We start from the raw sequence: 13,001 nt of genomic DNA on the forward strand, positions 1-13,001 counted from the left end.
CAAGTAAATAGTCAACAAAGCGTTATGAGATCAATAGCCGAGATTAGAAGATATATTTACCGATATTTGTTCCTGTCGAGAGAGACGGAGAGCTTGGGGTGACAGGGAGATATTATTCCGTCTTGTTAAATTATATTATCAATTACTTTTGGTTCAGCGACCGGGCTTCCTGGCTCGTTATCTTTTGTACTGTTGTCTCAAACTAAATTGCCTTTTATGCGATCTTGTATTTCATAGGGGAGGCTTTGTTATACATTTTTCTTTAATGATCGTAAATGTTTGTTTTATTTTTTAGAATAAAGATGAGATAGGTCACGAGAGGTTTTGATAAAAGATAAGTACCTAGGTACCTACGAGCACAGTAAAATCAACATAATAGACCCGAACACTTGTCTTGTTATGGAGTAGCGAAGGAGATGTCTGATTTTCCAATCTCGAAAATTAAAGATTGGATTTTGTGAATTTATTTATAATGACAATTTTGTCACGGGGTGCTTAATGTCGTTCGAAATAAACATTGTATCGATCTACAGCTCAATTCAAATGGTGGAGAGTTTTACTGTGGTCAACTTTTGTATAGTTGAAGGTTTAACGGCGTACGAAAGATTTGTATCATGTTGAACAAGTATATATCAAATAGGTACTAAAAAACCTGCGCAAAAAAAGCCACGATTCTTAATCTTACTTACTTTAAAAATTTCATATTTTTATATGTGTGAATTGATTGTAATTTTCAGTCCATGTTCGCTAGTAGATACCATAGACTTAACTGCAAGTTCTTATTAAACATAAGAGAATAAAAAACTAAAAATAACGATAGGCCTTCTTTAGCGTAGGTACCACCTACCTTAACTTAACGTGCAAACTAAGGTATCTTGTATCTACTTGGAGAACACTATGCAACTACTTCACTACACTCGGGCAACTGCTTGAGTTATATGCAGAGGGGTCAACTATCCCTGTAACAGCAAAAAACTGAAATATACGATAGGTACGTAACATCATTGACAAAGAAGAAGTAGGTAAAAATTTTGCAAATAAAACAACTCAAACTTTCGTTAAAATATTCATCTAAAAATAATAACGTATTGAGTAGGTACATTTTTATTTTTGACAAAAAAATAATTATAATTCCATCCATTTCTCTATCAATAGCTACTAAATGAAAAGAGACATGAAATATTCTAGGAAACGTCTTAAAAAATGTGACCATTTTACATATAAGTAAATTCATAAGAGCTAGCGCGAAATTACAGAAAACCGCAGCCAAATAACACTAGACCCTACTCATATTTAGTGTTGTGTTCCTGCCGGTGAGTAAGGTTGCCAAAGCTCAACGAGGGGTGGGAGGGGGTTAGAGTCGGCAACGCGCATGTAACTCCTCTGGAGTTGCAGGCGTACATAGGCTACGGATACTGCTTACCATCAGGCGGGCCGTATGCTTGTTTGCCACCGACGTAGTATTTAAAAAAAATATATATTACACGGAACAGTCTTATATAAAATCCGCACCAGCTTTCTTATGCCTACCTATAATCGAAGTAACTACGCATTATGTTTGAACACAATTTCCAGTGACCTAATTTAACTTTGGACAAACATACGCTGATTGGTCACCTAGCGAGTGTTTCCCGTTGTTGGCTCAAAAACGTCATATTTCATTATGCTGCACATAGGAGATGACGCAATATGGTTTACGGTGCGTGTTGTGCCCAATCAGTTAGAAGCATATCATTTGCGCATCACCATAATTTTGTGGCTGACATCTAAACTGGCATCATTACGGTTCAATGGGTCACACTGGTCGCTAATAATTCTGAATAACTGATGCAAAGAGTACTTTGCTTTAAAATGTGAAACGCTTTCATTGGATCAAAAAAGAAAATATTTGATAATATCATCTACAAAGTTATTTATTTCTATATATTTAGGCAATACATTTATCTGTAACTGGAGTAGTAACGTATCATTTAAGATGATATACTACCTGCAGACATACGATATTCTAATATCATATATTATCACTCATTTAAACACGGTTAGTACAATATTTATATAATAGATAGAGATTGAATATTCTTCATTGGCACACCTCAGTAAAAAGATACAAAAGTAAAGAAAAGAAACTATTGATTCAATGTAGAGGCAGACAACAGGCGGTCATATCGCTAAAGAGCGATCTCTTCCGGACAACCTTTTGGGTAGCAGAAACAGAGAAATTAATCGAAAAAGTAGGTGTTTCTATAACGTTACGAAGCCCACATTCACACACACAATCACAGACATAAACAATAACATGCAATAAAAGGCAAAAACACTAGCTAAATCACAAATCTCGAAACCCTTGAACGCTTTTCAAAACAACTCATATTTGTCTATCGGATTTACCCAATACCTATCATCTTTTATGGAACACTTTTGATAATAACTAACTCGGACAAATTTACAGAAGCATTACAAAAATAATAACTCTCATCCCTAGAATGCTATCTACATTCTGCTAACATTCTCCGTGTTCAAAAACACGCCTAAACTCTCGCGCTATGTAAGCAACGTAAAGTATCTTTGCTCTGTAGAAAGGTGCCACAGCGTCAGAATTCTATTAAGAGGGTCTCAAGTTGTTTGCCTCCCGGGCTTTGTTTATGTTACCTTCTTCTTTATTGTGTGAGCTGTCACCCAACGGAACCGTATGAGATGACGTTCTGTTACAAATTTTCAATCGGACCGTATGTACGCAGGGTATTCGGAAGTCTATTATTTTGGGTGACATGTTGAAGAGGAAGTGGTATACTTTAGTTATATTAAACCCAAATATAAATTGATCATATTTCAAGGTTTGCGAAAACGGTTAGTCCAAAACAATATATTTATTTTAATTAGATATACCTACTTACAATTAAAAAATATATTTAAAAAAAAGTCTATAAATAAGTTTTACTTTATAAATACTTATGGTTGTTTCTGCCAGTAGCAAATAAACACGAGTTGGAGTTAAGTACATGAAATTGTGTGTACAACTATGTAAATGCATTATGAGTTCAGCACATAATGACAATTAAAAAAAAATTAAAGCTCCGTAGCATAGGGTAGTTATGTCTCTCTGTCACTCTTCCATATTAGTGCAACAGACAGTTGTGTTTCGTTCGCTAAAGAGCGATAACGATTGGCATCTTGTCTACGTACCCTGATCTACATTTTTATACCTAAGCCTTAGTAAACGCATTTTCAGCAATCCATCCGATATCAGGCGGTATTGCAATAAATATTTTATGTGGAACCAACGAAACAAACGAGTTTTGAATGGATGGTACAGACATTAAAGAAAAGACGCCTTCCACATAGATTTTCGTACATTGACTCGCCTGTTGCTATCTCTATTGCACACGCATAGTTATATTCAGGGCCCTTACATATCATGCCATTGACGGAAAAAAGACGTAACGCTACATAGAGTACGATTCAAAGTATTTTCGTAATAATTAATCATTTGTCAACCATTTGTTAACTTTCATAGATAACCAATACAGAAACGTCTAACTTTCATATTATTGTCACTCAACTAGGATAACCCAGAAAACCTAAAGAACAAAACTGTCATTTCAGTAACTGGCCACTCAAATGGCCCTCTATGCCAGTTTCTGCATACAATTCAGGAATGATAGCAGTATTTTTTGTATTGAAAACTACGAGTACACTTTAAGAATAAGGTTCAAATTTGTAAAAAAAGAAGGTTAAGAAAATTACTAGTTACTGGCATAGGTAGCCAGTTTCTGATTTTTCTACAAAATCAACATTAAGTAACTAGCCACTCAAAAACTCCGATTTAAACTAATTTTAGGCAGAAAACTAATGAAACGCATATTACTTCTCTTTTATAGAACAAAACCACAAAGTAAATTTTATAAACTTAGGCAAAAACAGAATTTTAGAAAATCCAATGTCGTTAACATTTCACTAAGCGATGACGCAACAAGTACGCCGACTATAAACAAACACAAAAATTTTGGCACTAGTGTCAATAGGAAGCTAAATATGTACTAATAAGAAAGCTGATTAATGTAGTAATGTCAATCTATGTCAGTAGATAGCGTGCAATGCTTTAATGTCTTATTTCAAACAAATGAAACCTATAGACGCCAGTTACTGAAGGTGGCCAGTTATACCTTAGTTTACAATAGGGATAGCAACAGCTGGGTCAATGTATAAAAATATATGTAGAAAGAATTTTTTATTTTTTTAATAATATAACGGAGATAAGAATTCTACATTTATAATGTTGGCAGTTTCATTTACAGCCAGTTGTTGTTGTGTGTGTGGCCTCCTCTCCACAATTTAATATCTATTCTGTAAATGATGGTTGAAGCGCTTTAAAAACTCATTAAAAAAATGTTGGACGAGTCAAAAAATATGTGTAAGTAATCTCAATGTTTTTCAAGGCACGGAATTTAGCCAGTCACTAGTCTTAGACGTAAATTTGCGTCAAAGTTGATTGCTTTGTGACCGCATTCAAGACTGGCTCTGATTCCAAACCGGTGTATCTGGGTACTACACTCAGCTGGCGTTATTCATCGGAATTCAATGAATGGGGTCAGTAAGTCAATTTTATTGATTTGAAGTTCCATGTTGAATAGCCACTGGTATCAGTTTTTTTACGTTGGCACGAATTTACTTATCTATGTAGATTGGTAGTATAGGTTAGTAGTATACCTACCTATTTCCAAACACTGGCATCAACGCAATATTTTCCGATATCTTGAGACAAACAATAGTTGAATTAGAGAAACACGGCCCTATTTGAAGAATAAAATACGATAACGATAAGTTCTCGTTTAGATAAGTTCTCATTTAGATATCGTTTGTATGTTGTATAATTGAAAGAAGCAGCTCGATTCGGGCAACCAATGTGACTTTGACGTTAGAAATATCGTAGATAGATCTTATTAGAATCACAGCGGAATCGAAATGAACGTCATGAAACATGTCGTTTAGTTATCGATCTTTTAAAGATCTTAAACGTGTCTTAATCATTCTTCGAATCGGGCCGTCATTCTGAATATTATAGGAATCTTTTATATTTTTACCAAGTCATAAAATTACTAGAATAGTAATTTTTGAAATAGTTTTTTAGTTCCAATACCAACTGAGCTCCCACTTAAAAGCTAAATGTGAAATTTAAAAGTAATCACAATTTACTAGAACTGCCAAGACTAATTTGAATGTTCGTATGAAGCTCATATTTTAAATCCACATTCGCAAAGTAGACGATTCATTGCGGGTAATTTAAAAAGTTAGCGTTGGTTTTTGCCCGCTTCCGTATTTAATTAGTATCAGTTTATTTTGTTTTACTCAATTCTCGGGTTCCATTTTTTCCGATATTGTCTCAGGGGTAGTATGGTTATACGAGTATGGGCATTCAAAAACATCATGCGAAATTCTTTCTAATCTTAAAAAATAAAAAAATATAGTACGGATTTCGAGTGATGTTTAGTAAAGTCCAACTTAGAATTAAATTGAGTTGTCTCTACAAAAATTGTTGCTGTATATATTTGTTAAAGCAAGTATATAAGTTAAGATTGATTCTTTAACACAAGGTCCATCGGAGAAAAAATTAGCATCAAAAACATGAACAACAATTTATAGGTTTACATTTACTGTATGTATTTACACACTTATTAAGTTGATTTACGATTATGAAAGATATAATTACATTATTACTATTTTATTAATAACATTATCAAATTCCTACTTTATATTTCAAGTACCGAGGTAATAGTTAAATATTTGCACTGATAATTTATAAATCTGTCCATGCTGATAGCAAGACAAAAATAGATGACACGCGTGTGGAATGATGTTTAAAGGTTAACGCATACTTGTCTGACTGATGACTTGTTCAAATTTTATATTGAACGCCGAGGTGACTGGAATGCTTAGACGAATCAGTCAAGTCCTATTTCCGTCTAAGGTTACTTGCTGTTTTGAAGGTCGCTCTGTCATTGTTAAGTAAAGAAAATATTTGATCTGGAGTCCATTTCACACAAAGCTCTATTTTACCTATTCGAGAAGAAATGACTTCTACTTGTTTTATACAATAAATAAATAAATATTATACGACATTATTACACAAATTGACTAAGTCCCACAGTAAGCACAATAAGTCTTTTGTTGAGGGTACTTAAACAACGATATATATATATATATATATATATATATATATATATATATATATATATATATATATATATATATATATAATATGTAAATACTTAAATACATATAAACCACCCATGACTCAGGAACAAATATCCGTGGTCATCATACGAATAAATTACCTTACCAGGAATTGAACCCGGGACCATCGGCTTCATAGACAGGGTCACTATCCACTAGGCCAAACCGGTCGAAAATACAAGTTATTTCGCGAAACGAATTTAGATGTCTGATTCTTCGTGCAGGCAACATCAACAGCGGTTCTCAGTTGCCAGAGATATTGCATACGGTTGACGCCTGATTATTAAAATGAGGCAATCCCGAAATGACATGTGTGCGGTAACCTTTAAATTACAAACTAAGAACTGTAGGCATACAGTAATCATAGTGACGCACGTGGCATAAAACGGTTGTGTATGTCTGTGAACATATTGTAAATATTATGTGATTTAAATAGTTATTTAACTGTGAGTTTGGGATTGGGTAATTTATTGAATAAGGTATTACCGTAGATAAATAGGTAAGCTTAGAGTGCTCACTCCACACATCAATTTCCTCACTTAATTATAAAATGTTGTAGGGGAGGTATGGTAAAAAGTATTATTATTAAGTTTAACTCGATTAATACTTAATAATAGTAGGACTTAATCCGCAGGGCAGCTTGTGGCGAGCTGTTGGGGAGTAACGACCCCACGGACCCGAGTACTCCCGAGAGTCGGTCAGGGTCTCCGTCTCCGGCGTGTCTTCGTCGGTCGGAGTGGACCCGAAGGGGGCAGGACTCTCAGCTCTGGCTTGCCTTCATTGGCCGTCCAGAGAGGATTCGTTAGAGCTAAATGCTCCAGGGGTGGAAGTGAAAACTTGCATAAGACGCGAGTTGGCACAGTGGCTGTTATCAGCCACTGGGTAGAAAGCGGCGTACACCTCTCGACACCCCTTAAATAATAAAAAATAAATTTTCACAAAACTCGCTTAAAACTTATTATACAGTGAGTATTTTTGATATAACCGCAAACTTAAGAGCCCATCAACGTGCGCACTAGCGCCACTGCTAAATAATTGTGATTATTTAAATTTAACGATAGATACTTAAAAAAGGGGCCGCTACGTACTGTATGTAGTATTTAAGTACCTTTTGAATACATCAGAATAGTTTTTACGTTGCTGGATTCGTCAATCTAGGCGTCCAAATTTAAAACGGCCGTTTTTGTTTTGAGTTCATAGATCGACGAATCCAGCAACATAGAAACTAGTTTGATGTATTCAGAAAGTACTTAAATACAAAATACAGTATGTAGCGGCCCCCTTTTTTAAATATCTATCGTAAAATTAAAATAATCACAATTATTTTTCAGTGGCGCTAGTGAGCACGTTGATGGGCTCTTAACTTAGACTTAGGTTTTAGATTGCTATAAAAACAATTCTGAAATATTTCTTTAATTTAGTGAACTACAGCATAATTAACTTTGAAAATATTTTGAGCGGCAATGTATTACGTACATCATGGTGTGACATTTGTGATGTCGTGTCATTAAATGCGAAATTTGAGTTAAAACAAAGTAGTGATACATTGCTTGCTAAATTATTTTATATGCAAAAATAAAAGTCTTTTTTTTTTATAAAACCTTTGAGAGTGTGTTCATTAAAGCCTAAACTAACTACCCTTTAATTGTGCGATCGTATCAAAAATATACGCTGTATATGCTTGAGTTTTTATATATGTATGGAGCGAACACTCTAAGCATACTTATTTCTCTATGACATTACTTAAGTCCTCATATAATATTTTCAGTCGAGTACCTTATTTTGGGTAGAGACTTCGGCTCTTGAATTTTAAGAAACTTTAATGTAGGTATCTGTTGCACAAAATATTACTGTAATCTAATACCTACAGTTTGTATGATGCGTCGGAAAAAGATTTCAAAAATGAATAGAATATTGTTCGTTCCAATTCTTGTTTTTTTTCTGGATCTGGTTGTAAATGAAGTGCAATGATCTTGTGGTGAGTGTACAGAATAGTTGGCGGGTGGGTGGCTCCAGGCACCCGCTGTGGGAAGCGTATAATTCATCCGTCGTAACGTCCCGGCACGCTGTCCGTCGTGGGACTCGTGGGTGACGTGTTGAGCGGACCCTAACCGAATTAAAATTGAAACTAATTAAAAATTTCAGGCATAGAGTGTTACTACAAAATAATCATTTAGCTACCTATGTCTAATGTTACTGTATAATCATATTGTATTCTCATCTAATAATATTACATTCGGTTGACGGCTGATCGATAAAACAAGACGGAACAGTATTTCTCATATTATGTGATAACCTTTAAAATAAACTGTTAGTATATATACAATTCATAGTGACGCAAGTCGCGTAAAACGCCTCTGTGTTAAAAATAAAATAAAATAAAAAATCATTCATAAATATTATGTGATTAAGATCGGTATTAATCTGTAAGTATTTAATAATTTATTTAGGTTATTCTTTGCGGGAGTAGTACATAGTATTTTTAAAAATATTGTAGGTAACGCAATTCTACCTACTTAATACCTATAGGCACCGAAGTATGCCTTGAATAGCATGCCAGTACCAATCAGTTAAACTTTATTACTTGCGTATTTTTGCATACAGTTATGGTTAACCACGCAAAAAGAAATAAGCGAATAATTTACAACCAATTGATTTAGTCTATATTTAAATATACGAGTAATTTGTTAATTATTTGTTAACGTTACGAGTATCATCTTCAGCAACTAACTTCAAACTTAAAACATGATTTATGCATTTTTTGTTCTTGATTATGATGTTTTTGTTTACTGTGGCAAAATAATAAATGGTTTATCTACCTATATATCTTTTTTATAGCATAGCAAGAATGGCATAGCATTACTTTAAATTTAATGGAACGAAGAAATGACGATATCAATAATGGAATTCTTACTGGCCACTCTGGGTCGTGATAGATTTGCTATTTTATTGAAATTACCCGACGCGCACTTGTTAAATTTAAATATTTTATATTATTTACAAACATAGGTATCTAGTGAAATCATAATTCAATTTTAAATTCATACTATCAAACCCCAAAAAAAATTGATTATAAAGCAACAAAATCTTTAACAATAATTACTTTAATTATTCGTCATCGCTGTTTTATCAATGAAGTAATAATAGTGTACTCTTCTTTGAAAGAGCCTTCGTAAACGGAGTTTCCTGCAGACGAATTTGGTCGCATGGACCTTACATCATTGAAATACTTAAATAATTAAAAAATAGAATATGTCAAGCAATCTAATTATGTCTACTTGTGTATTTTCAGAGAACCGTTCAAAATGAAGACCTTATATTTAGGAAGTCTGCTTATAATAGCAAATCTATTGATCTCCTGTGAATCAGCAAAAATTCTATACGTAATGCCATTCACAGCCAGATCTCACTATATTGGTATGAAAAACTTAGCGATAGAACTTGCGAGGAGAGGGCATGATGTCTACGCTATCACTCCCTTTAGAGAAGATCAACATCCACCCACGTATCACCAGATGATGGTATCAAATGAACCTGTATGGACTAGACTATGTAAGTTTCGTAACAGTTCTATAAATTTGTGGCAAGTATCGGTTTTGTACAATTTATATTCTGTACTAATAAATATTCAATAATCACGAGGTTTTCAGTGCAATGATCAAATATATTTTCAAAAGTGTATAGGTTTTAGTGTTTAAATTTTAACATAAACTGATTTAACTCTTGATAATTAATGCAATTCCTAACTAGCAAAACCTACTATAAATCATATACTTTATCAGTGTGCTGGCTGATAATTTCCCTAATGTTCAATAATATTGTAGCTTATGTAGGTAAACAAATATGTAGAAAGGCACGCAACTTGTCAAGTGGCAACAATTGTAGAAAATGTAATCGGAAACTGGGACACATAAGTGCAGCAAAGGGGGGATGATGGCTCCCCTTCTATTCTGTATTTCACGCACGGACGCACGCACGCACGCACGCACGCACGCACGCACGCACGCACGCACGCACTCACGCACTCACGCATACACTCATGCACGCACGCGCACACACACACACACACACACACACACACACTCATATGGACTTCAATGTTCTAATTTAGTTAAATTAAACTATAACCCCCTTATTCATAAAACTTTACGGACCTGATTTAGTTAAATTATGTTTTATCCCTTTCTCACAAATACACAAGTCAAAATGACAGATAAGGACAAACGATTCATAGCTAATTCAGGCCAGTAACGCGTTTATGAATAAGGCCATAAGTTATTACTTGTGTTATTATCTAATGTGTTATGTGTTAAATTTATATCTTTTAATTTTTATTTAAAAAAAATGTTGTTCAATTACTAATTAAGGAATAGCGGTGCCTCTTAACACCGGTATTTGTTAGTTAAAAAGAGCGCCAACACTTACAACTGTACAAGTAATTCTTAAACAAAATAAACAATTTCATTTTCATATTATTAATTTATTTAAAACCACTCATGGCCCTGATAATATCAAAGCTGGTGTAATGTGATTAATTTAGTATCTGACATTTGATTTCAGTTGATGTACCACCACGAGTATTCGATATGATGGATGAAACCTTTGAGTCATTCCAAAATATTATGTACAAATTTGGTTTTCTGATGAACGACCTAGTCTTTGAGTCCCAAGACGTGCAAGAGTTTTTGAAACAAGACCACAAAATAGATGTCGTTATTACGGAAGTATTCTTCAATGAAGGACTTTACATGTTCGCTCACAAATACCAAGCTCCTCTTGTGTTGGTGACGACCGTTGGGAACTCGTTTAAGGGAAATTTCTATATGGGCAATCCTCTTCAGCTATCAACTTTGTATCATGAATATGGAAGAACAAGAGAACCACTTAGTTTCTTCGGGAGATTGTACAATTTGTATCTATGCACGTTTGATCTAGTCATGCTAAAATTTTGGTATTTCCCTAGACTACAAGAATCTACCCTACAGTACTTTAAAGATCTACCGGAGCCTGTCCCCACATTGGAGGATATAGCCGCAAACGCAGCTATTTTACTTCTTAATTCTCATTTTAGTATGGATAATGCAGCTGCGTATTTGCCAAATATTATAGAAGTTGGTGGACTGCATATTAAAGATACAAATGATACGTTAACATCGGTAAGTATATAGATTACAATACCTTTAATAAACATAAACTGTACCTGTACATGTACTGTACTCACAGGTAATTTAATTCACTTTTCTCACTTATATGCATGTTTTCTCAACCCTTAGCATTCATTGGCGTGGTGAATATGCGGGTCTAACAAACTTGTACTACAGGACCAACCAAAATATAATAAAAAAATTGCCTGTCGTGTTTTTTACAAGGTTAGAAAAATTACTCTGTGCGAGCTACATATTCATCTCGCAGTATTTGGCTAAATGTTTAAAAATATCCTGTACAATATTTCCGCATAAAAATAAAATAAAATTACCAATATCATAATAGAATAAAATATTTCCTACAGGTAAAATGAAAAATAACAATACGTAATGTAATTAAAGACTCATTTCTATTTATTATTACAGGACCTTCAAAATATTTTGGATAACGCAAAAACTGGTGTTGTATTTTTAAGTTTTGGCTCTAACGTTCAAACAAGTGAAATGGACATTGATAAGCTGCAAGCGTTCTTAAAAGTATTTGGTGAATTAAAACAAACAGTTTTAATGAAATGGGAAAAAGAACCTATTCCAAATATACCTAAAAATATAATTTTAAGGAAATGGTTTCCACAAAAAGCAGTTGTAGGTATGTTGACAATGTTATTCACTAAATGAAAACTAAACATGAGCACTTTGGTTCTAAAACGAATTATTTTGCTATAAGTATTATACTTAACTTACTTATACTTTTTACAGCTCACCCCAATGTGAAATTATTCATCGGTCACGGAGGTCTGCTAGGACTTCAAGAGACGATAGCAGCCGGAGTGCCCATACTAGGGGTACCAGTTTTTGGAGATCAATATCTAAATATTATTGACACTATTCAAAAAGGTCACGGGGACATTGTTTATTATAAAGAAATAAACGAAGATATTTTACGGGAGAAGATCAATAGATTGCTGTATGATAAGACTTATATGGAAAACGCCAAAAAAATTGCTGCGAGGTTTAAAGATAGACCGATGAAGCCACTTGATACAGCAGTGTGGTGGACCGAATATGTGATTAGGCACAAAGGAGCTGACTTTATTAAACCACCTCAAATGAGTTACATTGCATACCAGAATCTTGATATATATTTATTTTTGATTAGCATATTACTATTTATTTTTTATACATTATTGAAAATAATAAATAGTATTAAAAATGTTTTAAAACGCCAAAACATTACGAAACAAAAGAAGAATTAGCTAAAGCTTCGGTGGTAAAGAAACTGTGTTTTACATTCGATGGCAATGAATGCGGGTCACTTTTTGAGAAGGCTTAGATGCTGATAACCCGTTTTCATTTCACTTGCATTTTGTATTATTATAACTTAATAATACACAAACATATGAAAATACACTATTTTTTATTTTTATAAAAGCTCAACATATTGCCATAGTCTGCAGGCATTCAAAGAAGTTATTCCATCTCTTCACTCTAATGACATTCTTCTATTTTTGTTTGGCATGCTTCGTAAAAATACTCGTAAAGCCCGACCAGAAATATATGATCGTTTTCAAGAGGGCGCTTTTATTCTCATGTATAGGGTGACTGGTTAGTTTAGTATGAAAAATT

General features: G+C 33.9%; 1 protein-coding gene across 2 annotated transcripts; it reads left to right on the forward strand.

The window, feature by feature from the left end:
* Positions 1 to 6,619: 6,619 nt before the first annotated feature.
* LOC133524175 (UDP-glycosyltransferase UGT5-like) lies at positions 6,620 to 12,774 on the forward strand. Of its 2 annotated transcripts, none has more exons than XM_061860043.1 (5): positions 6,620 to 6,710; positions 9,524 to 9,783; positions 10,792 to 11,387; positions 11,802 to 12,024; positions 12,135 to 12,774. In XM_061860043.1, the coding sequence occupies exons 2-5, from the start codon at positions 9,537 to 9,539 to the stop codon at positions 12,629 to 12,631; spliced, it is 1,563 nt and encodes a 520-aa protein (XP_061716027.1). In that variant the 5' UTR covers positions 6,620 to 6,710; positions 9,524 to 9,536; the 3' UTR covers positions 12,632 to 12,774. The 2 variants fall into 2 exon arrangements, with proteins under 2 accessions (XP_061716027.1, XP_061716028.1); XM_061860044.1 differs by lacking the exon at positions 6,620 to 6,710 and adding an exon at positions 8,510 to 8,657.
* Positions 12,775 to 13,001: the final 227 nt, after the last annotated feature.

The sequence above is a fragment of the Cydia pomonella genome, chromosome 13 (genome assembly GCF_033807575.1).
Source record: "Cydia pomonella isolate Wapato2018A chromosome 13, ilCydPomo1, whole genome shotgun sequence".
NCBI classification, from domain to species: Eukaryota; Metazoa; Arthropoda; class Insecta; order Lepidoptera; family Tortricidae; genus Cydia; species Cydia pomonella.

What these genes read in the sequence shown, in the direction of transcription:
- LOC133524175 (XM_061860043.1), top strand. Translation starts at nt 9,537, where the DNA reads ATGAAGACCTTATATTTAGGAAGTCTGCTTATAATAGCAAATCTATTG. An exon ending in CAAATGATACGTTAACATCG is followed by an intron (nt 11,388 to 11,801) that starts GTAAGTATATAG and finishes TTATTATTACAG; the next exon opens with GACCTTCAAAATATTTTGGA. An exon ending in TCCACAAAAAGCAGTTGTAG is followed by an intron (nt 12,025 to 12,134) that starts GTATGTTGACAA and finishes TACTTTTTACAG; the next exon opens with CTCACCCCAATGTGAAATTA.